This window comes from Uloborus diversus, chromosome 7, assembly GCF_026930045.1.
Source record: "Uloborus diversus isolate 005 chromosome 7, Udiv.v.3.1, whole genome shotgun sequence".
Classification (NCBI taxonomy): Eukaryota; Metazoa; Arthropoda; class Arachnida; order Araneae; family Uloboridae; genus Uloborus; species Uloborus diversus.
Window position 1 is genome coordinate 108,717,873 of NC_072737.1, and position 25,346 is coordinate 108,743,218.

Here is a 25,346-nt window from a genome sequence, read left to right on the forward strand (position 1 = left end):
ATCTGGTCCAAGTGATTTCTTTGGATCAACGACTCTAAGAGCAAGGAGCAATTCTTGCATAGAGTCAACCAGAAAGACACGATCACCAAGGGCTGAACTACGGCACTTGTGTATAGTCATTTTTGCCTGTGTTTCAGTATGTTTGTCAGTTTTGTGAGAATTTAATCTACTCATTTTCTGATAATGGCTACCAAGGACATTAACAGCATTGTTTGGGGGTTGACCATCTGTAGTGAAAACAGTGTTGCAGACCTCCTTTTGGGGACGGTCTCTACTCAGCGCTTTAACAGTATTCCATAGCTTAGTGTTGTTTGTTCTTGCATCAATTTTACTGCAGAGCTCGTACCATGATGCACTCTTTTTTTTCTGCGTATATACCTTTAATTGCAGCATTAGTTTTATTAAACTCGACATGTATACTGTCGCTGTTGGTCCTCCTGAGTTTACGATACAGTTCGTCTCTCTTCACAACCAGAGGTTCTAAACAAGGGTCACTGTGTAAGTAAATTATATAGTAGTATTTAAAGTGCTTGGAATTCCCTCTGGGTATAGTTTTCTTAGCGGAATGAATCACAACTTCTTTGAAATTAAGCCAATTTTTGTTGAGTTGATGCGAAAGTGGAAGGGAGTAGAAGTCTTTTTCAGTTAGTTCAGCATAAGTCTGCCAATCAGCCTTCTTGACAGTCCAAAACTTTTCAAACACAAGGGGACACTTCTGGGGCAAATTTAGTTCTATTTTGATCGGGAGGTGGTCACTTCTTATATTACTTAAAACAAACCACTGGCAGAGTGGGTAGACATCCGCGCTAGCAAGAGAAACATCGAGGGCTTCAGCAGTATTGTAGCTAAAAGAGTGGTGGGTTGGGGAGCCATCATTAAGGAAGAAAAAAAGCTCTGTTGTCTGCCTGGTTAAGGAGGTCACATCCTTTGATGTTGTTTGCAGTGCATCCCCAGAAGGTGAGCTTGGCATTAAGATCTCACATGAAAAGACATGGGACATTGAATTCAGCCAGATCTAAGAAAGATAATGGTAAACAACCCTGATTAGGAAGGTGATGTATGTTAAAAATATTTAATTTCTGTTGACCCAAAAAATGGTGATGCCCTAAATTTCAAGATCTGTTCTTGTAGGCGGCAATGAGATAGCTTTATAGTTTACGTCTCTAATTAAAAACGAACACTCTGTCTAAAAAACTCTGTGTTAAAAACTCTGTCTAATCTATTTATATGAAAGCCTTTGATGTTCAGTATCATTTCATCCTTTAGTTTCATTTCTTGTATGGCAATTATCTGGGCCTTGTGGGTATTAGCGAGTTTCAGAAGTTGATCCAGTTTAACCTTCATGGCATAGGAAAACAGTCCATTCATGTTGGCCTGGATAATCCTCAGTGATTTTATTTTATGAACACGTGGAGACCGTATCAAGCTTTTAGAATGACCCTCTGCCTAAACTCAGGCCACGCACCTGATAACCTGCACACCGGGCGATGCAGTATGGTAATCTATGATGTTTTGACTCATGGTAAGAGGGGATAATTTGACAGCTTCTGTTGATCAGAAAACCTGGAGCACCTTGGCTAGATGTTAGGACATAAGATAGAAGACTGACTTTGCTCCTTCACCTGCAGACCTTAGTTGAGCATAATGGAATGGCTTTCACACCTTGGGAGACCCTGCCAGAAGTATACACTGCCGACGTTCTTCAACCGTTCCGCCCAGGGATACCCCCTCACCACGTTGAGGTGGCCTGCTGGGACTTCGAGGGGGAAATCGTTGTTGCTATTAATAGTGTAATAGTAATTTGATTATACTAGTTGCAAGGGTTGGGTGTCTTTAAATTTAGATTGTTTACCTTTAAATTTAAAAAAATAATCAAGTGGATTATTTTTTAAAACCACCAATATCAACTTTGACGCTTGAAGAGAAGCTCGAAATAAAGAAACTGCAAAAGGACTAGATTTTGTTGCTCAGCATTACTAACTAGAGTTCTCTTCATTTTATCTGTATAAATATTATTGTGAAAACTTTACACAATGGGCTCACCCACTAAAATAAGACACGAGTGGCCACTGGATTCAGATTATGTAAAATGAACAACATGCAGTAAAGGAAGAAGCCTTCATTTGCACAAGATTAGACTGTTTGCTCCTTTCTTGACTCTTTGTCTTCAAGTAATTAAAGTGCTATAATACAATTTAGAGAAAAAATCATTATTTTTTATATTAGTTTTGAATATTCCTTAAAAGTTATTACTTCTTCACATTTTTAATTTAGTTGCTAAAATTGCATGTTAAATCAATACTTCATTTTTTTGCATCGTATTATCCGCGGATCATACGCCGCCGCCGATTATACAAAGATTTTTTTCTTCAGGCCGATTTTAGTACTTGCAAATTATATACCACCGCGGATAATGTACAGGAAAATATGGTACTAGAAAATACTGTGTAAATCCACTGGGTAGGAATGTTCATTCACTGGGTTGTCTCATTTTTCTTCATTTCAAACCCCCAAAAACCTTGATGCAGAATCTTAAATGTTTTAAATTTTTAAGAATAATTAGGATATATATTGTCTAAAATATTTTTACTATCATGTGCTTTTAAGGATGCTAATTTTAAATAAAATTGCACTTATGTGTTCATTCACTGGTCAGTGTACCCTAAGTGGAGGGCCACGACTCTGAAGTCGTAAAGGAGTTTTTCCGTATGTGATTTTAAAATACTTCTGTGAAAATATGAATTTTTTAAAATTATTTATTCAATTAAAGTTTAAACTTTATTTAAACTCAGTGACACAACAGAAAATGGGGTCCAATGCCTGCTGTCCCCATCTTCATTTTCTTGACCATGGGCTCTGTCTGGGGGGCAGTCCAGATATTCTGATAATTTAGTCAGCCGAACTCCCAGTGTTTAGTACCCAAGCATGCCAAGTACTCATTTTATTGGCCCATTAAAGGGATGAAAGTCAGACAATCCATGCTACCACTTAGCAACTGGAAATCTGAAAATGATATTTTTTTTAGTTATTTTTTTATTCAATTAATGTTTAAATTTTTAATATTATAAAACATGTAAAACACTTACAAATATCTTGCTTTTGTCAGTTTTTTTTTTTTATTTAAATGTTGCCAAATATACACATATAAAAGTTCCATTTTACTAATGCGAATGTTGGTTGGTAGACTGAACTGTTTCGTAATGTACCCCCCCCCCCTCTTCTTTTACTTCCGTCTGGTATTTACAAAACTGGCCAGAATTTTATTGTTTTTCATGTATGTGTATGATGATGTTTCAAACCTTATTTTTTTCCAATATTTCATATCTGTTTTTCCAGCTGCTCTTTATGGTTGCGCTATGGCATATTGATCAGTGATTCAGCTTTAATGATTGTGAACGCCACAGGCGTGACTCTTCAATCACTGTATACTTTGTGGTATGCCAGGTTTGCATCTAATAAGGTAAATTATGCCTTTTTGTTTTGTTTCTTTTTTGCTAATCCTGAAATGTTACACTCATCATTTAGTCTTTAATAGCTCTTATACCTGTTATATGACCAGGAAAATATAAAGAAAAACATCATGATTATGAAAAATAATAAGAAATTGGAAAAAATATATATTTTTTTAAGTTTAAGGAAAACCTTATTTTAATTGAGAGTTTTTGAAATAACTGCTGAATGAAGTTAAACATCAATTTTGAAAGTATGTATGAGGCTAGATTAAATATTAACTGGAATTTAAAAAAAAAAAAACTTGTTTAAACCATCGTTTTTCTGCATAGTATCCTTCCTCTGATACACATTTTCTTTATCAGATTGTCAAGTTTTTGATGCCGTCATCATAGAAAGAAGAGGGACGTGTGCAGCATCAGTTGTGCACAAATAGGGATTGCAATAACAGACTAAAAATGCAGTACCAGTGTTCAGTATTTTTTTATCGGGATACCGGTATTAGAAATTTCTCAAAAAACAGTCAAAAGCACAATGTTTTGTTGCCATATTTTATTGTTTTGTGTAAAAAGTGCATTATTTACTTATTGTGTACAAATATAAAATGAGGGAACAAATATCATAATAAAAAAAAATAATAATAGTGGAAAGCATAATGCATCTGGGTGATTCTCCAAACTCCTAACAATATCATATCACAGTAGCCTAATACAAATATTTTTTAACTCAGAAAGTGTTTTCATTTTTTAATGGTTAGAAATAATTTATCTAATGTTATTCTACTCTTATTAAAACAATAACTCATTTAGTTTTTCTTCAAAAATTTTTAAATAACTAGAAAGTCACAGTTTTGTCGTGTCCCTTTTTGCTTTTCAAATGGAGTTAAATTATTTTTAAAGTTTTATATCAACATTCCACAAATTCAATTTGTAGTACAAAATTAAGCATACTTAAAGGTGTGGAATAGCATTCTTTAAATAAATTAAATTATTTAAATCTTCAAGGTACATCGATTTAAACTTTGTCCCCAGGTTTTCATGTCATTCTCTTGTCCTAGGAATGAGTTCAATTATTATAGATAAAAAAACGAATTTTTAATCTGCTGTACTGTAAAACTGTTTACTGTCACCATTTTGTTGGATTTCTTGAGCATTTTGTTAATATGATTTGTCTGCTGTTCTCATTAACATTTTGAAGTTCAAGAATAGAGTAGGTTACATTTTCGCTGTTCTTCTCCTGGACAATATTTCTGTTCTAAATAAACGAAAAATTTTAACTCTACTCATAGTGTATGGTTGAATTAAGAGGTTAGAATAGAAAAATAACATTATTTACCTTAAATATAATCCTGGGCCTACCTAACAGGCAAATTCCATGGAAAATGTCATACTCCTGTCCTAAAAAAATCACTCTCCTAGCATTATTTCTCAAGCACTGGTAATGCATTGCATAGAATAAAAGGATTTATTTCCAATACATTAGATCCAATACGAATCAATTTTGGAAAATAAGATTGATTGAAAAAAAGAAGTTAAATTTGGCAAACGATAAATAAAAAATGTATTAGTGGAATAATTCCATTTATTTCAAAAGAAAAAAAAATGTTGTTGTTCAGAGGAATTGTTCCAAAAGAGATTTATCGATTAGAAATTTGTTTATCTAAACGTTGCTCAAATAGGTTTGTGAAGTTGCTATAAATTCCGTAGTTGCTTTAAATTAAAAGTAAAATAGTATGTTATTAATAATGCTGATTCGCTTTTTGTTTTATGTTTGTATTTCCTGAACCATAAAACAATTTACAGCTAATGAGAAGGTAACTTTTGCTTTTGTAAATTTTCTCATACTGTGTATGGCTAACTTAAAGTTTTAATGTAGCAATTCATTTTTTTTTCGTTTAAATGAATGTCTGTTATTCGGAGTGTAAGCTATTCAAAGTGAATAATATGTACTCGAAGAAATTCGGGATATCCGTTAAGGGAGGTTTTACATAAATTTTGCTTTGTCATTTAATAACCATACTTTTTGATTTAGGCTTCAGTTATTTCTTTATTACTATACTTATATTTTAGACAACTGATGAAGAAATTCTTTTTGTAACTTTGCTGGTGCTGCTTGTCAGTCTCTTTCTGTATGAAAATTTTACCTCCTCTTTTGGGGGGTGTAACATATTTAAAATGAGTTCCCTCTATTTTTCTCTTAATAAGGTCCTAACAAAGAGTAAGTATAATTTTTTTCAGAATTTTTCTTTAAAAAAAATTGATTAGAAAATGTCAGGTTTTTGAAGGATTATCCATCTATTTAATTGTTACTAAGCCTGGAACTTATTTTAGTGAACAAATTTCCTGCAGTTGAAAATATTCTTTCTGAATTCACGCAGGCCAGTGGTACTGTTAATAATGCCCGATACACCTCCTATAGTTGCCTGCAAGACTTTCATCTTCAAATAATCCAGCCTTTAACTTGTTGTTTTGGAAAAATCATTTTTGTGAGTGTAGGTTTCCTTTTGTATAGTGGGTAGTTTTTTTTTTAATCATTATTATTTATAGCTAATTGTAACTTTTTTAAGTGTCAATTCTTTTCTCATACTAAGATCATCTTCAATGGTTTCCTTTTGGTCAGAAAAGGTTTGTGTTTGTTTTTTGTTAATCCTTAGGTTTAAAATTTACAATAAATTTGATATAATTGATCTTGTTAGTTTTTTTTTTTTTTTTTTTAAATTCTTTACAATGATTATCTAAAAATATGTTTTAACTTTTTATGCCTTACCTCTTTACAAATGTTCAAGGCATTGTAAATATTATCTTGCTTGTTATAAAGCTGAATAGCAAGACAGAACAGCATACCAATTCCGGCGACAACAAATTACTGTTCTTTTTAATACTAACAAGAAAAAGGTTTTCTCAAAATTTAGTACAGTTGAGACAAATAAATTTTTTTAATATCATAAAGAATTGCTGCAATTGATGGTTGGAATGGAATAAATTGTTCATAGCACAAACACATTTGTAATTACACTCAAAATTATTTTCACGAGAGGGCAAGTCAAGGAAATGGAGAAAATAAAAACTTGTTTCACATAAACTCACAAAAGTCCAATTCATCACACTGTCTAGTTATAAAAATATCATTTTGAAATCTTTCTGCTACTTTTATTCATTGATATTCTACAAATTTGTGCTTTTGAAGCCAAATTTTTACTTCAATAGATGGATTTTGGTAGTGTTCATCGAAAAAGAAATTTAAAATTGAATTAACAGTAGAGATCTAATTAGTTGAATTGAAAACTCTTTAATTAAAAACTTATTTTTAGCAAATATTGAAAATACTGGTATTCCACCTCAGCAAATACCAGTACTACGAAATAGCATAATAGCTCCTAATACCGGTATTTGATATACCAGTATTGTAATCCCTGAGCCCCTCCTTCTACACTTGCATCATTATCAAACTGTTGGCCTCCTAGGTCTTTTTAGAGTTGTTCCAAACAAATGGTAGTCACTGAGTGATAAATCTGGACTGTACAGAGGGTATCCTTGTGACCCCAAAACTCATTTTTGCAAATTTGTGCATTTCATATGTATATTAAGTACTCTTAACCTCCCTTTCCCCGAAGAATTCTAAGTGTTGTTCCTGATTAAATCTATCTTTGTCTTCACAATGTTAATGTTTTAAATAATGTAATAATTACATTATAATATTCACTGTTGTATTTCATTAAGTATATTCTGTCTCAAATTGGAACAAGTTGAAATGAAGTTTCATACTTCACTCCCTTCATGAACAAAGTTTTATTTGTAGCTATTAAGTAAAAGAATATTTTTCACTTTATTTTATTTTTAGGGCATCTTTTACAGACAAGTATTTTTTGCTGTTTTTGTTATTGGACTTTTATATTATCTGACAACTTATACAGTTTTACAAGAAAATGCCAGAAGCATATCTGGCATTGCAGCTTGTAGTGCTGGTGTTTTGTTTATGGGTTCACCTTTAGCCGCTGTGGTAAGTAATGTCAGTTGAAATTGTTGATGAGTATTAGTGTTTTAACTTTTAAATGCAATTATCAGTGAGTTACCATTGCTTATTCAGTTCAAATAGTTTGATTTTAATACATGGCCTGAAGTTGAGATACCACATAAATTTAATTAGAATTTTGAAGGAATATGGGGGGAAAAAAAGATTCAGCTCAGAACCAGCTCAATTCAAATTATTATTGTCTGTAAATAATTAGACAATACTGCTAATTTAAAAAAGGGAGCAAAAATTAAGCCATACACCAAAGATTATTCAAACAAAAATTAATTCGTTTGGAAAAATCAAATGGGTGGAATGGGAAATTTTTTTGCCTTTCCTATAAATTTTTTAAAATGTATTGGGATGATTTTCACACTAAATGCACCAAACGGTCTATATCTTCAAACTGATTTTTGGCAGCAAAAAAATAGGTGGAAAAACTCAAAAGGAAAGTTGAGATGATTTTAATTGTTGGGAAATGATCTGAAATTTTATCTCACTGATTTAAAATGTTTAACTGTTGCCGTCTTATGTTCATTAACAAATAAAATATTTGAAATTGGTAAAAGCATGGCTTTTAAAATAGCTTTCAATTTTCGCTCTTTGCTTTGCTTTTGCGATAATTTAGAAATTGGGATGGTCTTCAAGTTTTTATTTGCGTAATCTATTTTTGTTGGTAATATTGCTTTCTCGTCAAGCATGGGGAGGGATCAAAATTCATAAGAAAGATATAGAAGAAAGTTTTGTGATGGCGGTAACATACTGGTACTTTAAAATATTAAAGTTTTTTTGGATAATTTTATTAATTTTCCACATCATAGAAAATACAGGCATCAAACATTAAATGAATTGCATTAAAAGTTGAATTAGCATAATATTACTTACTTCGTTGGAGAAAATGATAATTTCTTTCTGTGTTATGCTGAAATAAGGGCAGTGGCAGGTTTACTGGCTTGGAGACTTGTCGCAATGCATTTTTAGGGGCTTTTTCGTCTTTCACAAAATTATAAAACAGTTATTGTGTGCATTTTTTAGTCTCCTTCGAGGCCCTTTATGATCTGGGAGCAGGGATGACACTTGCTATTGCAACATGGTTAACCCGCCACTGATTAAGGGAGCTAAAAATATGACTTGAATTTAATATTCCTCAAACTTTAACCAAAATACTTGAAGTTTATACCAACTGATTTCACAATTTCAACCATAATAAATGAATATTTTGACACACTTCAGAAAAAAAAATGAAGTAGTAAAAATGTGCTGGTGAATATCGGGAAAAGTCAATTTGACATTCTTCTGGGGGGGGGGGGAGACGCGAAATAAAATCAAGAATTTATAAAAAACATAAATACTTTCATTCTGAAAAATTTTCTCCTATAAATCTTGAATATTTTTATTCTATCAAATGTAAATGAAGCACAATATTGTTGGGAGGGGGCAGTTGCATAGGCATCAAGAGTAAATTTTTCATAAAATGAGCTTAAAACTCATACCTGTCTTTTGATTTTAACTCTCATTACATCAGATGAATAAAAATTATATTTAAAGGAATATGAGGGAAAAGATGGATTCAGCTCAGAACCAGCTCAATCCAAAGTATCATTGTCTGTAAATAATTAGACAATATGGTAATTTAAAAAAGGAAACAAAAATTAAGCCATACACCAAAGATTATTTAAGCAAAAATTAATTCCTTTGGAAAAATCAAATGGGCAGAAAGGGAAATGTTTTAGGAAAAATTAAACTTTTATTGTCTTAACAATTAATTTTTTTTTTTTTTTTTTGCATTTTACAGGCACATATCTTGCGGACAAAAAACACAGACTCTCTACCTCTTGCCATGATTGTTACTACATTTGTGATGGCTACCTTGTGGTTTTATTATGGAATCTTGACTGATGACAAGTTTGTACAAGTAAGCATTGAGAAGTTCTGATTTTAACATTTTTTCTGCTCAATTTACTGTTATCATACTTTGATTATAAAAATTAATTTCATTTCATTGTTTTTAAACAATCTTTCATATGGTGTAAAATTAATAAAAAAAATTGTAAAATTTTAAAATCCAAAAGTTTTTTTATGTATTATCTTTTTAATAATTTGTGAAACAATGACATTTTTTCTTCTATTAGCTGTATAGTTTTTAAAGAATTAGCATTTATAATAACTTGTAGAAAAATAATGCAATACTGCGTGAGAGATGAACAGAATGAATAAAACAGTAACAAACACAAGATTAAAAAGAACCAACCTTTATTTTCAAGCACGGAAACTTAACTGACTTAGTATTGGTGTTGCCAATCAAGAAGTTTAAACTAAACATCACAAATATTGATAAGATATAAAATCGATATATTACAGCATTTAATTGACTTTATTTATTTATGAACTCTTAATATTATTTTTTTTTTCTAGTTGAAGCAAAACAAAAGTTAAATAAAACATCTGGGTGTTTAAATGTGATAATATTAGTTGTTTTATGATACTATACTACAACTTTCATTCATTTTTATTTAAATTTGTTTACTATTCGGTTGCCAAATATTAAAGTATTCAGCCGAATGTCTGCGGCATATGCAATATATCCTGTTCAGTGTTTGTAACTTTATCGCCCCTGGAGAAGTACTTTTCATAACTGTTCACGCCAACATGTGGCAACCTTTTTCGTACAATTAGAAAATTGCTATTGTAAAACTGCCACCCTTGTCCATTGCAATAAACACTTCCAGTCCACTCACTCGCTTGAAGATTATTTCATCCAACACCGCACATACCAATACCAACTGAATATCCGGTGCATCTCTATTTACAGTTGACTCCTGCTACAATATGATTCGATTTACGGCAAAGGTTTTTCACGTGTAACGAATTTCGAGGTAAACTAGAATTCCTTGCTTGCAATCCGAAAATGTTTGGAAGAAAGTGTTGGCTCCGTTATTCTCTACTAAATATTGATTTCTTTAATGGACTTGCATCCTTTTAGCATCACTGACAGATGACAGAAGTTCCCACACCTTTGTTAGTGTATCAAATAACCACTCAGCATTTTTCATTTATTTTTTCCTTCCAAATATTAAAGTTAATTAAATATAAACGGCACATTAGCGCACCATTTCATTCAAAGCTTGTGAAGATAGAAAGAGAAAAAGTAAGTTTCTAACAATTTTTTTTTAAAGTAGCCATAAGTAGAAACGTTACAAGAGAAAAGCTACTGTATTTAAAAATATACAAAATAAAAATAACAATGTGATCATGGAGCATAAATCATCATATTTTTAAAGTCATAAATACGAGGCGTATTTTTAAAGTAAGTTCCGTTTTGATATAAAAAAAGAACGAGTACAGATAGAGCAAAGAAATTTATTGCACAAAAATCTACCATCCTTACGCTATTTTTTGACATTGCTCCCGTGATTTTCCAAACATTTGTCATAGCGTGGTACAGGTTTTTGTATACCTATTCATAGAAAATTGCCGCCTGTGTAGTCAGCCATGGGATAACATGTTCTCTGAGCTCATTATTGCTGTTGTGCCACAGACCACCTTGGAAAGACTTTAGATGCCGAAAAAAATGAAAGATGCTGCGAGCGAGGTGAGGGCAAACCAGAGGATGGTTAAAAACGCCCCAGCCAAAGCTCTGTAAGAGTCCTCATGGTTGACTAAATGGGCGGTAACTTTGTACGAATAGGTATACAAAAACCTGTACCACGCTATGACAAATGCTTGGAAAATCACGGGAGCAATGTCGAAAAATAGCGTAAGGGTGGTAGATTTTTGTGCACTAAATTACTTAGCTCTATCTGTACTCGTTCCTTTTTACTTTCTTCTATATCTAATATATAGAAGAAAGTATTGGATTCGTGCAAATTTTCGAATTTCGAATTTTGACGGATTCGAACGTTTTGAGGTGTGCTGAGTCCATTTCGACCATTTTTGGAAAATATCTGTCTGTCTGTGTGTGTGTGTGTATGTATGTGTGTGTGTGTGTATGTGTGTGTGTATGTATGTGTGTCACGTCTGTGTGTGACCAGTTTTTTGTGGCCGCTCTACAACAAAAACTACCGCATGAAATCGAACGAAATTTAGTACACATATGTGCCCCTATGTGAACTTGCGCCCATTAGTTTTTGGCGCGAATTCCTCCAAGGGGGGTGGAGCAATGGGACGTTTTTCGAGTTACGCGTGCTTGCTATTCCTCAGGAAGTTACTGGCGGAATCAAACAAAATTTGGTCCATATGTTGGTATTAACAGGAACAGGTGCTGATTCAATTTTGGTGTCAATAACTCAAACGGGGGTTGAGCTGTAGAACGTTTTTTGTCGTCAATTGTGACTGCTGTATCTCAAGAAATAATGAACGGAATGAAAGAAAAATTTATCGGCAAGTAGCCCTTAGTGGGTATAAGAACTGATTTTAGTTTTGTGTCAACAGCTAAAAGGGGGGTAGCGCAATCACCCGTTCTTTTTTTCCATTTTGAGTGCCCTATCTCAAGAAGTAATGCTACGTTCTGGTTGAAATTTGGAATATATGTGAATCCATATGTAAACAGGCTTTGGTTCTATTTTAACGCCGATCGCTCCAAGAGGTGTTGATTTTTTTTTTTTTTTGCGAATAAAAATATTTTTATTAATGCAACAATAAGAAAGATAAATCGTAATAAATTGTCGTCTGCGTATTTCTCGTGATTTTAATTGTATGGAAATGATAGGAAATATTATCTCAATGATTTAAAATTTTTAACTGTTGCCATCTTATGTTTGTTAACAAATAAAATATTTGTAATTAATTCAAGCAAGGCTTTTAAAATAACTTTCAATTTTCGCTCTTTGCTTTGCTTTTGCAATAATTCAGACATTGGGATAGTCGTCAAGTTTTTGCATGTGTAATTTTGTTTTTGTTGGGAATATTGCTTCCTCGTCAAGCATGGGGAGGGTTCAGAAAAAGGAAAAATATAGAAGAAAGTTTCGTGATGGCCACAACATACTAGTTTATATAAAAACGGAACTTACTTTAAAAACACGCCTCGTATTATTACTGTATCTACTCTACAGCACTATTATATCGTAGCAGTTTATTATTACTTCATACTGTGCTGGGTTTTTTTTTAATGTCTCTCCCTTCCATTAATCATTCATTCTGTGCATCTCAACATTATTTTATGTTGAATAAAATGGCTTTTTAAAAAATACATTAAAAGTTTAGTTCTTTATGCAAGAAACAGTAATGTATAGTTAAAGAATGCTTTAAAGCAGTTTCAGGGATTTTTATTAGTGTCTAAAAGAATTTGGTATGTTCCAAAAAAACTCGTATGCATACCCTTTTCCACAACACAAAATTTCAACTTACACGAGGAGTCTTGTAAGGCATCCCTCGCTTAAATTGAGACTCCGCTGTAAATGAAATAGCTGACATTTGCTGGTTGATAATGGCATTTTAATGCTTTCAATGTAATTTGTTGCAAACTTTTTTTTTTTTTTAGATTCCAAATTTCCTTGGTGCTCTTCTTGCTCTATCTCAACTATGTCTTTTTGCAATATTTCCGAAGAAAAAGCCATACTATGAGCTTCCTACAGTTTAATATTGTAACAAGTATGTTATACATACAAATTATGTTCTGCACATGTTTCAGTGTGCTAATTTTAAATGGAATGTGGTTGATTAAATCACAAGATATTTTTATCAAAAAAATTTAAAAAATTGTGCCATGTGTCTGCTATAAAATCTAAACTTATATCTAGTCCCTTTGTTATTAAGAATAAGTCACCCATTGTCAGGGGTATATATTTAATAGTTTTTAAAAAATTGCATTTTTTGAAAATTGAGCCTCCATAATGTAAATATCTCGGAAGTTTTGTTGTGATTTTCATTTGAAATGTTGCCTCCCAGTATTTACAAAACATAATTTTTTTTGTAATTTCTGAGAAGATATTGAAACTCTTAACATTTATAGGATTATTAGTCATCAACAAAATTAGCACATTATTTATTTAATTTCATTTTGCTTTCAATTTTGAAAGCTCTTGTGGATACTACGTGTTTTTTTCAAGTAATGTATTGACTAATGTTTAATAAATAAATCATCATGTGTAAATATGCCTCTTAGTACAAAAGATATATGTATATATTTTTTTTACCAATCAAAATTTGAAACAGAAGCTTGAGCCCCTGACAAGAATACATTGTCAAATGTAACTTTAATATTTTTATACCTAAGCACTTTGGTTCCTTTTTTTTTTTTTTTTTTCTCCTCAAAAGTTGTGATAGTTATAATCTGTGATTTTGTTCTTTTATTTATTTTTCCCCCTTTGAATTTGAAAAAAAAAGATCTTACCCTTCGTTTTTGCATTTAATAAGATGTTTAAAATTGCTTTCTTTGTATGTTATCTCTAGATGCAAGTATTAAACATTTGTATTGTTGTTAAACATTTTCATGTAAGTATTCCTGCTTATTATTTAATGGTACTTTTAAATTGCTCAATATTCTGCATTTATTGTGTATTTGTTTTTTATTCCTGTTTTCAATTGTGTAAAATGGGCTTTGTGGTTTTCTTCATTATTCTTGTCTTGCCATAAAGTAAAAGAGCAATAAAGTTTTGACATGTGAATGCGTATTATAATAACCAAAATTAATTAATGAGCACTCTGCTTTTAAGTTAATAAACAAAAAAAAATTTGAGGGATATTAATTTAAACTGAAGAAAAAACCTAACTTTCATCATTTATTGTGAATTTTTATAAAAAGTTATTTTATAGGAATAGATTTTGGCATTATCCCCATTAAACCTGCCTACCTGGTTTGTTTGGTACTGGAAGTAGTTATAACTAATTATTAATTTTAATAGATATACTTATTATCTTTCAAAATCTTAGTTCAGTTAATATTCAAGATGAGAAAAGGACTTAGTTTTATGTTTTTTTTTTTTTTTTTTTTTTTTTTTTTTTTTTTTTTTTCCACTTAACCAAGTGACACCTTTTGTTAGCAAAAACTTAGTATGGAATAGTTTTTATAGGTTTTCAAACAAAATTGTTTTGATGTGATCTGTCCATCCCCACCTTGAACAGAAAAATTTCAGTTTGCATGCATTTGTACTTTAGTATTTTCGTATTTGTGTGGATCATTTTATTCAGATTGCAAAAATTCATCTATTGAATAGTTTATTTGTCGTGAGTTATGATCACAGAATATTTTAAAATCATTTGAAGTATCAAATTGAATATAAATTTCCTACTTTTCTCCTTTACAACTGTTGCGTTAGCTCAATGTATGTTTAGTTTACTGAAAGTTAAGTATTATTTCTTATTACCATTTGTAGCATGTTGTATCAATCCCATAAGAGATCATAAAATAAATTTCAGCAGAAGGAAATGCCATGCTAAGATTTTGTTAATGTATAAAAGTTTTGTTCAGTATATTGTTTATTGTTTAGGAACAACACTATGCTCAGGTAAACAAAAGAGTGTACAAATCAAAAGTTGTTTAAATATATTTTAGTTGTTTTTAGAATTTTTAAATGTTGTTTTTGTATTTATTTATTAGAGAAATGTTCAGTTGGAGGATTATCCATTTCAAATAAATGTTATACTTTGTAACTAAATATGCTTTTCATTGCCCATTTACATTTCAAATTCAAAACTGAACGTGGCTGTAAAAAAAAAATAATAATTTTAAAAAATCATTTTGAATTAGGGATTTCAATACTGGACCAAAAATGCAACAGCGGTATTCGGTATTTTTTTAACTTGATACCGGAATACAAGGTATTAGAAATTTTCCAAGAAACATTCAAATGCATAATATTTTGTTGCCATATTTTATTATTTTGTTCTAAAAGTGCACTATTTGCTTATTGTCAACAAATATAAAATAAAGGAACATATATCATAATAAAAAAATCAGTAAAAGCAGAAAAAACACAATGCACCTTTTTAATTTTCTCTAAGCCTGGAACTCATTTTAGTGAACAAATTTCTTGCAGTTGAAAATATTCTTTCTAAATTCACGCAGGCTGGTGGTAATGTTAATAAATCATCAAGCCTCTTGTTTACCTGAAAGTCCTTCATCTTCAAATAATTCAGTCTTTGACTTGTTGGTTTTGAAAAAATGATTTTTGTGAGTGTGGGTGTTTCTTTTCTATTGTGGGTATTTTTTTTTTATTTATTTATCATTATTATTTATAGCTAGTTGTAACTGTTCTTCAAGTGAAAATTATTTTCCAGTATTAACATGATCACATCATCCTTAGCGATTTCCTCTTGGTCAGAATAGGTTTATAGGTTTGTGTTCGCATTTTATCAACCCTTTGCTTTGAAATTTACAATGAATTTAACTTTGTTAATTTCTCTTTTTTTTTTTTTTCTTTTTTTTTTTCAATTCTGTAAATATCCGAAAATATGTTCCAACTGATAATAACTGATTATACCTTTTTTCTTTGTAAATGTTTAAGGCATTATTAATATTATCTTGCTTAGTGTAAAACTGAAAAGCGAGACAGAACAGCCCCCTAATACTGATGACAACAAGTTACTGATTGTTATACTAACAAGAAAAAGTTTTCTTAAAATTCAGTACAGTCGAACCAAATATATATATTTTTTTAATGTCATAAAAAATAGCTGCAATGGGGTTGTTTCCTTTAATCAAAAGTAGTACTTTTAGTCTCTGAAATTGATAGAATAAGCAAAAAAAATAAAATGGACACAGAAAAATCTTTCATTTTTCCAGCAGTTTTTTTAAATTAATTTTTTTAAATGTCTGATTTTTCAAACAAGGCATGGTCTAGATAACGTCACAAATGATGCTTTTTGGCGCATCTTTGTACCGCGTTTCCACGTTATTTTAATCAAGAAGCGAATTCAAATTGCGCTCTATGCTTACTATCAACCATATCGTTGCCAATACACGTGAGTAAAGATGCGAATTAAATATTTTGCTCTGTGAATGGCAACACAGAATGGCATTTCATCATTTGGTCATTGGCATGAAGCGTTAAACGATGAAAGAGCACCGATTTAAGTAATTTTTTTTTAAATATTAAACTTAAACAAATTATTTAAAAATGGTTAGATCTTATGCTTTTATGCATGTTCTTTCAGAAAAAAATACTTTTAAAATATTGGAAACAATCCCATTGGTGGTTGGAATAAATTGTTCATTCATAGCACAACACTAAAATTCACCACTTTATTACATTTAAAATTAATGTTCACAAGAGTTTAAAAAATGGTGATTTAAAAAATGTGGTTCACATTAACTCACGAAAGTACGATTCATCACATCATCTAGTGATGAAAACATCATTTTCTAATCTTTCTGCTACTTTTATTCATTGATGTTCTATAAAGTCATGCTTTTGAAGCCAAATTTTTACTTCAATAGATTGATTTTCGTACTGTGTCTCACCAAAAAAAAATTTATACTTAAAATATCAGTAGATATCCATGGAGGGGGGGACTAAATAGCAGGCCTGCATTTATGCACAAGGGACACATTTTAAGATCACAAAACATGAAGCTAGAAGATGAATTTTTCAAATTAGACAAATTATGCATCAATGGTGATAGGAACAATACATTGTGTAATCCCTAGTTCCAAAATTCCACTCTTAATGGTTAAAAAAAACACTAAATTCAGCTGGAGATCTAAATTCTCAAAATTTGTAAAAATTAGTACTGCCAACCCTACTTAATGGGGTAACTGATGAATGAAGACTCCACTTATACAAATTAAACCTCCTGAAACCAAATATTTCCCAATAGATCCTGTGTTAAAATTACTTGTTTAATCAAATAAAATTGGCAGACTTTCTCAAACTATTTTTGTGGAAAAACATTTTTAACATTTTAAGAATAAATTAAGTAAGAACAACTATTGACGTAAATAAAAATATCAAGTATTTTTTGCCAACAACGGGCGAGAAAAGCAACATTTACATTCCATCAAAACATTTCCACTATTCTAATTTCTTTTGTCATTGCCACTGCAAAGAAAAAAAGCACTAGATAGTGCTGGTAACAATTAAATAACACTAAGAAATATATACGTTAAATTCAAATATATATCAATTTTTTCACACTGAGGGGGGTGGGGTTAGAAAAGTGTCCCCGAAAGACCTCGAGCCCGCAAGTCGCTATTATGCACTTTTTCAAAAAGTAATCTTCTAAAGTAAAAGTGCCAAAACAATGATTTTATAACTCAAGTTGTAAGTTACATTTTTTAAATTTTCATACATATTTACTATAAATGTACTTAATTATTACACTATTTTGTTTTTTACTTAGTTCATTTCAAAACTTTTTACCAATAACGTTGATTACTTCCTTTATATAAAGATTGGTTTGTTATTGTGACATTTTAAGACACATGTGAATTTGGAAAGGTAAGGGAAGTTTCTCTGCTTCATTAAATAATGTTTCTTGGAACTGGCATAATTCATTCAAGCCAGCGCCTCCTTAATACTGAATGACTGTTACTTTCCCGCTTTTATCATAACGCAAAAATGAACCCAACTCGAGGAAACGAGGATAAGTAAAGTTTGGTATAAAGGCTACTGCCATCTTTTAAAGGTATTAGAAATTAATAGCAAAAGAAACAATTGGTTAATTCATAAATTGAAATTTTAAAATTAACCAATTAACAGTTTTGTTTCAATTGTGTGGATCCATCTCCATAGCAATGTGTTTATCAGAATGCTGCTTGGTAACGCTGTACTTCGTACCTGAAGTCGGTGCAGGCTTTAAAGGAAGATCATGTTTGGCTGATAATGGTAATAACATAATTATATTACCTCAGTAATTTGCACATTTTTCTTGGTTAATTTCTGCAATAGTATTTTCCAACATACTTTGTCAATTTTTTTAATTAAAATTTTTAAACTCCTTGTGTTCTGCAAAGTATGCCGTGAGGTTTACAGCAGTAAGTAGGGAATAAAAAATGCTTAAAAATTTTAATTGTTAGCAAATTCAGACAACATGACAAAAGTCTTGCATCTTTTAACAAGATTCGGGGAAACAGCAGGCCCGCCTAGGGAAAGGCTAGCCAAGTCCTTCCTAAAGGCAGACCTAGGACCTGCTTGCAAACTGCAGTGCAGAAGAACATGCTGTCATTCTGTTCACCATCTCCACTGCTGAAAAAAGTAATTTTATAATTAATGTTTAATATTAACCTTGTATCTGAAAAATGCTTATTGCTCTTAGTGAATCTCATATTGTTAATTATTTAATGTGATAGCATATTTTTCCTAAATTGCTTTTGCTTCATCCAAAACATTTTTATATTTTAATTTTACATTTTGTTTTACTCTCAATACACTTTGTAATAAGAATATTTATTGAAATACAGTGAAACCTGTGTGTAACAATATATATACTGTCTACAACAATAAACCTGTCTATAACAATATTTTCCTTGGTCCCAGTAAATTTCAGCATAAATAATCAAACTGTTTACAACGATAAACTGTCTATAACAATACATTTTTAGATCCCAACAGTATTTTTTCACTGTATAGATAGAAAAATGTAATTGAACTTTAAATTTTAAAGTTTTTTATGTTATTGTCTTAAATTTAAAAGATAGTTTGGAAAAGTTTTCCCTTGAGGTACTGACAATCTTAGTCTTTGGGTTCACTTTACTCTTCTATACTACATGAAGAAGGCATATACGACCTTGGATTTCCATGTGATTCCGAATTATTTTTGCATCCCTGTCTTCTCTTGCAATTTTGTCTCGTTTTAATGACAGCACCTTGCATACATGTGTGTATGTATAATTTCCAATTGACAAGAAATGTCAGGTATTTTTGAAAGAATTGTTCAGTTCAGTAAATTTGAATGTTAAGTTACTGAAACTTTCATCATGAAAAGTTTTGTAAATTTTGATTTTTTCTCAAATATACTGATATCAATATGAAATTGTTAATAAAAGAAAAAGAAAAAAATATCAAAAATGAATGTAATAGTAATTGACTCCTCTTCTATTATTATAAAATTTTCTATTTAATTTTATTTTCATCAATTTTCTTTTTTTAAATTTGCATAAAAATTTAAATCAAAGAGTTTCTTAATTTTCATATTTTCAGAAAGTTAAGATGGATAAATTATCTTTGAAAATTTTTCCTTCCATGACATTAAATTTTCTACTACCTTTTATTTGAATCTGAAATTATTGTGATCTTTTGAAGTGACAAAGTCTTTGTATTGAATATGTTCATGTTCATTGTTAGCTAAAATGTATATTTTTAAACTTATTCAAAAAAAAAGAATAAATATATTACATGCCATAAAATTTCGCAATTTTTTTCTTTGATTTCTACAAAAGTACTTTCCATCTTACTTTTGCAATATGCACTACTGAAAAATTTTGAAAAATTGAAGGTGACAAAGGATCTCCCCACTACTTCAACAGTATTATTTTTTTCCATTATCTACAGGTTCCTGGGAATACCTGCAAAATCTGATCACCGGGAAATTTCATTTTGATCAAAAAAAGGGGGCGGGTTATGAGTTTTGTCAAAAACCTGGAAAATTGCAAAAACGGACCTGGTAAAACGTTTTCTTTTGCATCATATTTTTTTGTGTCAAATGGGTTACTGTAGACACAGGCACACGCCACATATGTAGTTTATCTAGATACAGAACAAAGAGAAACCGATTTTATGGGCAACCGGGACCAACTTGTAAACGGGCAAGCATTTGAAAAACACATGCACGTAAGCAACTTTTGCCGTAGCCTACAAGGATTCAAATAGCGTTGCATCCTGGTAGGCAACGCTTTTGCCCGTTTAACTTACGATTCGCCCATTCAATGGAGACCAGTGGCTGCCACCTTAGCTTAGATCATTGATCAATGGTCTAAGGCTGCCTTTACCAGAGTTATGTATCTAGTTTACTTCATCTAGATGATACGCACACATTGGCCATCGGGGGGGGGGGGGGGGGTCAAAAACTGAGAGTGCACATCTGAGTTTGCTTTCAAATCGTATTCAAACTTTTGAACTGTGAATTTGCAGTTCTAGAGCTTGGATAAACCATCTTGCGGTGATTTAAAAAATTAGCCAAAGAGATAAAACATCACAATTTGGCTAGAACAAGGCAGATTTCTTATTCAACAGATGTAAGTTGGTGGATCTTTGTTTATTTTATCTCATTCGGCAGCCATTGGTAAGAGACTCTGACGCCTCTCATAGTTTATTGGAATTCCAAATTACAATAAAAGTCAGCAACCAGTTTTATAAAGTCTTGCACCAGGGTTGCCACGCACCTGGAAAATATGGAAAACCTGGAATTGTCAGGGAAAATGAAAATTGCCTAAAACGGTCAGGGAATTGTCAGGGAAAGTCGCAAATTATTGAAATTTCTTTAAATGTCAGGGAATCCCTCTCAATTTTTGCATTTGATGGGTGAAACTGTTGCGTGAAAATGTGGAAGTGTGGTAAATGTCGCATTCCAGATAAGCAAATGTTCCCGATAGTTGAGAGAAAGAAAATTCAAGCTCATTTTAAAGTACTAAATGTAATAAGGCCACAAAAAATAAATAAATAATTAAATTTTTTTTAAAATCTGTACGTAAATTATAAAGCTCTGATTTATATCATTACATTTTATTTTGCTTCTTTTGGGGGAAAAAAATCAAGCCAATTACTAATATTTTCCGCAAAGTATATGTCATTTCAATATAACTTTCATTCCACTTTTTTTTTTCTTTTTCATGAAATGAATGCTCATAAAAATTTTAATATAAAAATAAAGCCTCAAAATTTTAGCTTTTTTAGATTAAAACTTGTTCTTTTGGAAGCATGCCAACATTGAAAATGACTTTGCCGAAAATTGCTTAGTATGTTTGAGATTTCAGTCCTTATGCATCTTTCAACCTTTTCCATCATTTCAATGGTTAGAATTTATTTTAATTAATTCTGGATTAGAATGACTTTGTTTTTGCAAACTTTAACTGTTATTGAGTTAATTAGCAATTACATATTTTTTTGTAAAAATACTAAATTGTGAAAAAATGAGCATTTAATTTTTTAGTTCTTCATTTGCTTTTAAAGCTAAGGATTTGTAAAAAATATTATTAAAACAAAAATTTAAATTATTTTTTAGAAGAAAAGTAATATTTTTCTATATTCTTATGAATTTAAAACATAAGTTTTAAATTGAGTCATCATTAAAGAGAATATTTAGCATATATTTTTATTTTTGAAACAGAATTAACTATGATTTTTATAGATCCTAGCTTGCCAAAGAAAGATGTTACGATTTTATCACAATGCGGATAATTTTTTCACATGTTAATGTTACAGTTGAGAAAAGTGGCGATGTTTTGGAAACATGCATCTTGGGTTTTTGTTAAAACATTGATGTTGATATTTGAACATATTTTTTTTTTAAACATCAATGTTTTTTGAAAATATCTCACACCACTTGTTGAGAATGTAGCATCAACAAGGACATGTTGGTCAAAAATTTGAAAGAAAAGTTTTGTAGCATTATGGACTGACGGAATGCTATTCATGCTGCAAGGAGGGAGGGAGCTTAAATCAAATGTGATTTCTTATAACATGCTCAGTTATGCTAAAATGGTCCTTAGCACATATCATCTTGCAACAGGAAAAGGTTGCAAAGTAAGAAAAAGTAAACAAAAAGTGCTAAGAAAAGGTTTTGTATAATATAATGTTTGCATTGAAAAGGAAACAAACTTTTGCACAACATACTTGCAGAGATTTAAAAATAAAATTATTAATTGGAAATATCTGTTCTTTCAACGCATTTGTAGTTAAACTTCAAATTTGTCTTAGGGCCATTCCACCGTCGCGTGCGGGACAAAAATAAGCTTAAATTTCATTAACATTTCGTCATATCTCTTAATATTTTAATGAAACAGGATAAGCCATTTTTTTTAATCTTTACATTTCATACAAAGATACTCCTGACACAATTATATTTTCATTAAACAATTTTGTTATTTAAAAATACAATTTATTTACGTGCGGGGCATCCAAAGTCAATATCTGGTAACTTGCTTATGAACAAGCTCATATTTTTGCTCTATTAATACAGCAATGACGAAACAAATTGTAGAGTTTGAAAGCTATGGTTCCAACGTATAGGAAACATGTCTCATTGGTTTAGAAATAATTATTTAACTTAACCCAGATATTGATAACAATTATTAATAATGTTTTAAAGCATTTTTTGGTTAATAAATTAGGTTTATTTACAGAAAAATTTATATTGTATGGATATTAAATAACGTAAGTTGACATTCATTATCCTGGAAATTTTCCTAAAATCGACTGGAAAACCTGGAAATATCAAGGAATTTCATTCTTGAACTTATGTGGCAACCCTGATTGCACTGATAAAGAAAATTTATTTGAAAAGAAACTGCTTCAGGTTCAAACATGATTATTTTTTCAATTTTGATCCTTATCTCAATAAAGCGTTTTCACAACGTTAATGTGCCTATATGCATAATTAGGGTGTTCCAAAAAATAAGTCAATTTTTCAAATTGCACACTCTTTTAATTTTGTCTTTTACGTCAAAACAATTGTAAAACGAGCTGATGACTTCATTTTACTCCAATTTAATGTCATTTCCCCATTACTGGCAATTTTGATGTGATTCAATAGTTTACTCTCTAAATATCACCAACAAAGGCCAAATTGAAACAGATTTTTTTTTTTTAAAATGCCAAATTTGTCGCAAGGTTGGCGACAAAACTTGGCGACCGAAAGACTGGCGATATATCGCCAAGTGTCTGCCAAATTGTAACACCACTTGAGTTTACAAAGTTGAGTTTCAAAAGACCCCCTTTAGAAACTACCGAATGTAACCAAAAGGGGAGGTGCACAACTAGACCCCACTAGGAGTCTACATACCAAATTTCAACTTTCTAAGACTTACCGTTCTTGAGTTATGCGACATACATCTGCACATACATATGTACATACAGATGTCATGAGAAAATTCGTTGTAATTAACTCGGAAATCATCATTATGGATATTTTTCATGTCTACAGTGGTGGACAAAATTATAGACTCAATTTTTTTTTATTTTGTTTCAATTACAACATGACTCAGTTTAAATTATTTTCATTGAAGTAAAGATGAATAGTTGAAGAAATAGTTCTAAAATTAGTACATCTTATCAGTTGAATTAAAAAATTCATAAAATTAGAAAATTTGCAAATTTAATATTTTATCATTATGTGAAACCTGGACAAAAGTATAAACTCAAAGGTAAAATATCCAAGATTACGAGAAAGTTTTGTTCGAAAATGTTAATTTAACGCCATAGAATAAATAAATGTTGCCATCAGTGATTGCTAAAAGTTTTGTTTTTGGAAATTTATGAGAAACGTAGAAATGCACCACTAGACAAAATTATAGACTGGTTTTTTTTTTTTTTTTTTTCATTTTTTCAATCATAATTTAACTTAGTTAAAAAAAATTTGTTCCAGTAAAGATAAATAACTCTCTCAGCATGGTAAAGCAGGATTGGCCTTTCTTAATGGCAGATAGAACGCTGAAGATTACCAATACCAATTACAGCCGGATCCCGACTTACGCGAGGGATGCGTTCCAAGACCCCTCGCGTAAGTCGGAATTTCGCGTTGTGGAACAACGTATGTTTAGAAAATTTTTATAAGCATACCCAATTATTTCAGACATGTGTTAACACCCCTCAAATAGTTTCAAACCATTTTTGAACTATATATTACCGTATCTTGAACTGATTTTTTACTGTATTTTAGAAAAAACGTTACTATTTAACATGATTACTGTTATAAAGCACAAAATCTATGATCAATAAGATACATGTACTTAAATAGTAGGGTACTTACATTTAGTACATTACTGCATTATAATAGCACTGAATAGTAGATATCGTAATTTTAATTATAATTTTTAAAATTATGAAGATGATGGTTTATGCAGAGTGGGAACACCCCTATTTCTGGCCCCCCTTCAATTTTCATGATGTTTGTATTTTGCTCAGACACTACTCTGCGAGCTTCACAGTTAAGATTAAAGTGCTCGTTTAGGAGCCATTCTGTTTTATCAACGTTCATATGTAGAAGGGAAAAAAAAAACTTAAGAATCAAAGCGGTTATTTGTATAAACAAAAGCAAAGCGTTGTTTAGATTAATACAATGTGTGAACTTCCGCTTTCAGTGATGCTAAATTAATGAAAGTATATTCACGAAACCAATATTTAGTGTCAAGCAACGCTCCGCCGCTCCTTTCCAAAAGATTTCATGCTGAAAAAGCGAGCAATTTGCGTCAACAATAAAAAATTCATTACTCATGAAAAACTCGCGTTATAACCATTTCGCGCAAGTCGGATCGCGTTGTAGCGGGATCCGACTGTAGTACTGGAAGATCGTCTCTTATCATTTGCTCATTTGATTCCTGGAGGTAACTGGTTATTTTAGCAAGATAACGCGAGTGTACACACAGCGAAAAGTACAAAAGAATGGTTCAAACGCTGGGGCATCAAAGTTATCAAATGGCCAGCTCGTAGTCCGGATCTTAATCCGATTGAAAATCTTTGGGGACTACGGTTCGCAAAGTTTATCATGATCCAGGGGCGCCGACTTGGAAAAATTATTGGGGGGGCCGGATGTCACCGGGTATGTTAACACGCAGAGCCCCCCCCCCCCCCTCCGAAAAAAATTCAGATTTTTGTGCCTTGAAAATGCCAACTTACATATTTTCTGGGTGTGTATAATTTATACAAACAAACAATATGTGACATTGCGTTTTCAAAGTAAAACAATCTAAAAATTGGAACACAAATTTTCTGCTTCAATTAGATCATGTCACTTGCCTTAAGTGAGGGACAATTTTACAGTTCCATTTTGTGGGGAGCCATGCAGTGCCATAG

At 31.3% G+C, this 25,346-nt stretch overlaps 1 protein-coding gene across 4 annotated transcripts in view; it reads left to right on the forward strand.

Annotated features, from left to right (window-relative positions):
* LOC129225807 (sugar transporter SWEET1-like) overlaps window positions 1-25,346 on the forward strand; it is a 55,569-nt gene that overhangs the window by 7,988 nt on the left and 22,235 nt on the right. For 3 of the 4 annotated variants that reach the window (XM_054860317.1, XM_054860319.1, XM_054860320.1), the window contains exons 4-7: window positions 3,337-3,460; window positions 7,291-7,449; window positions 9,257-9,376; window positions 12,941-13,498. The exons of the other annotated variant lie outside the window; for it this stretch is intronic. In XM_054860317.1, the coding sequence (XP_054716292.1) occupies window positions 3,337-3,460; window positions 7,291-7,449; window positions 9,257-9,376; window positions 12,941-13,039 (502 nt within the window). In that variant the 3' untranslated portion in view covers window positions 13,040-13,498. Of the gene's footprint in view, window positions 1-3,336; window positions 3,461-7,290; window positions 7,450-9,256; window positions 9,377-12,940; window positions 13,499-25,346 lie in introns of those variants that run through there. 4 annotated transcript variants of the gene reach the window in all.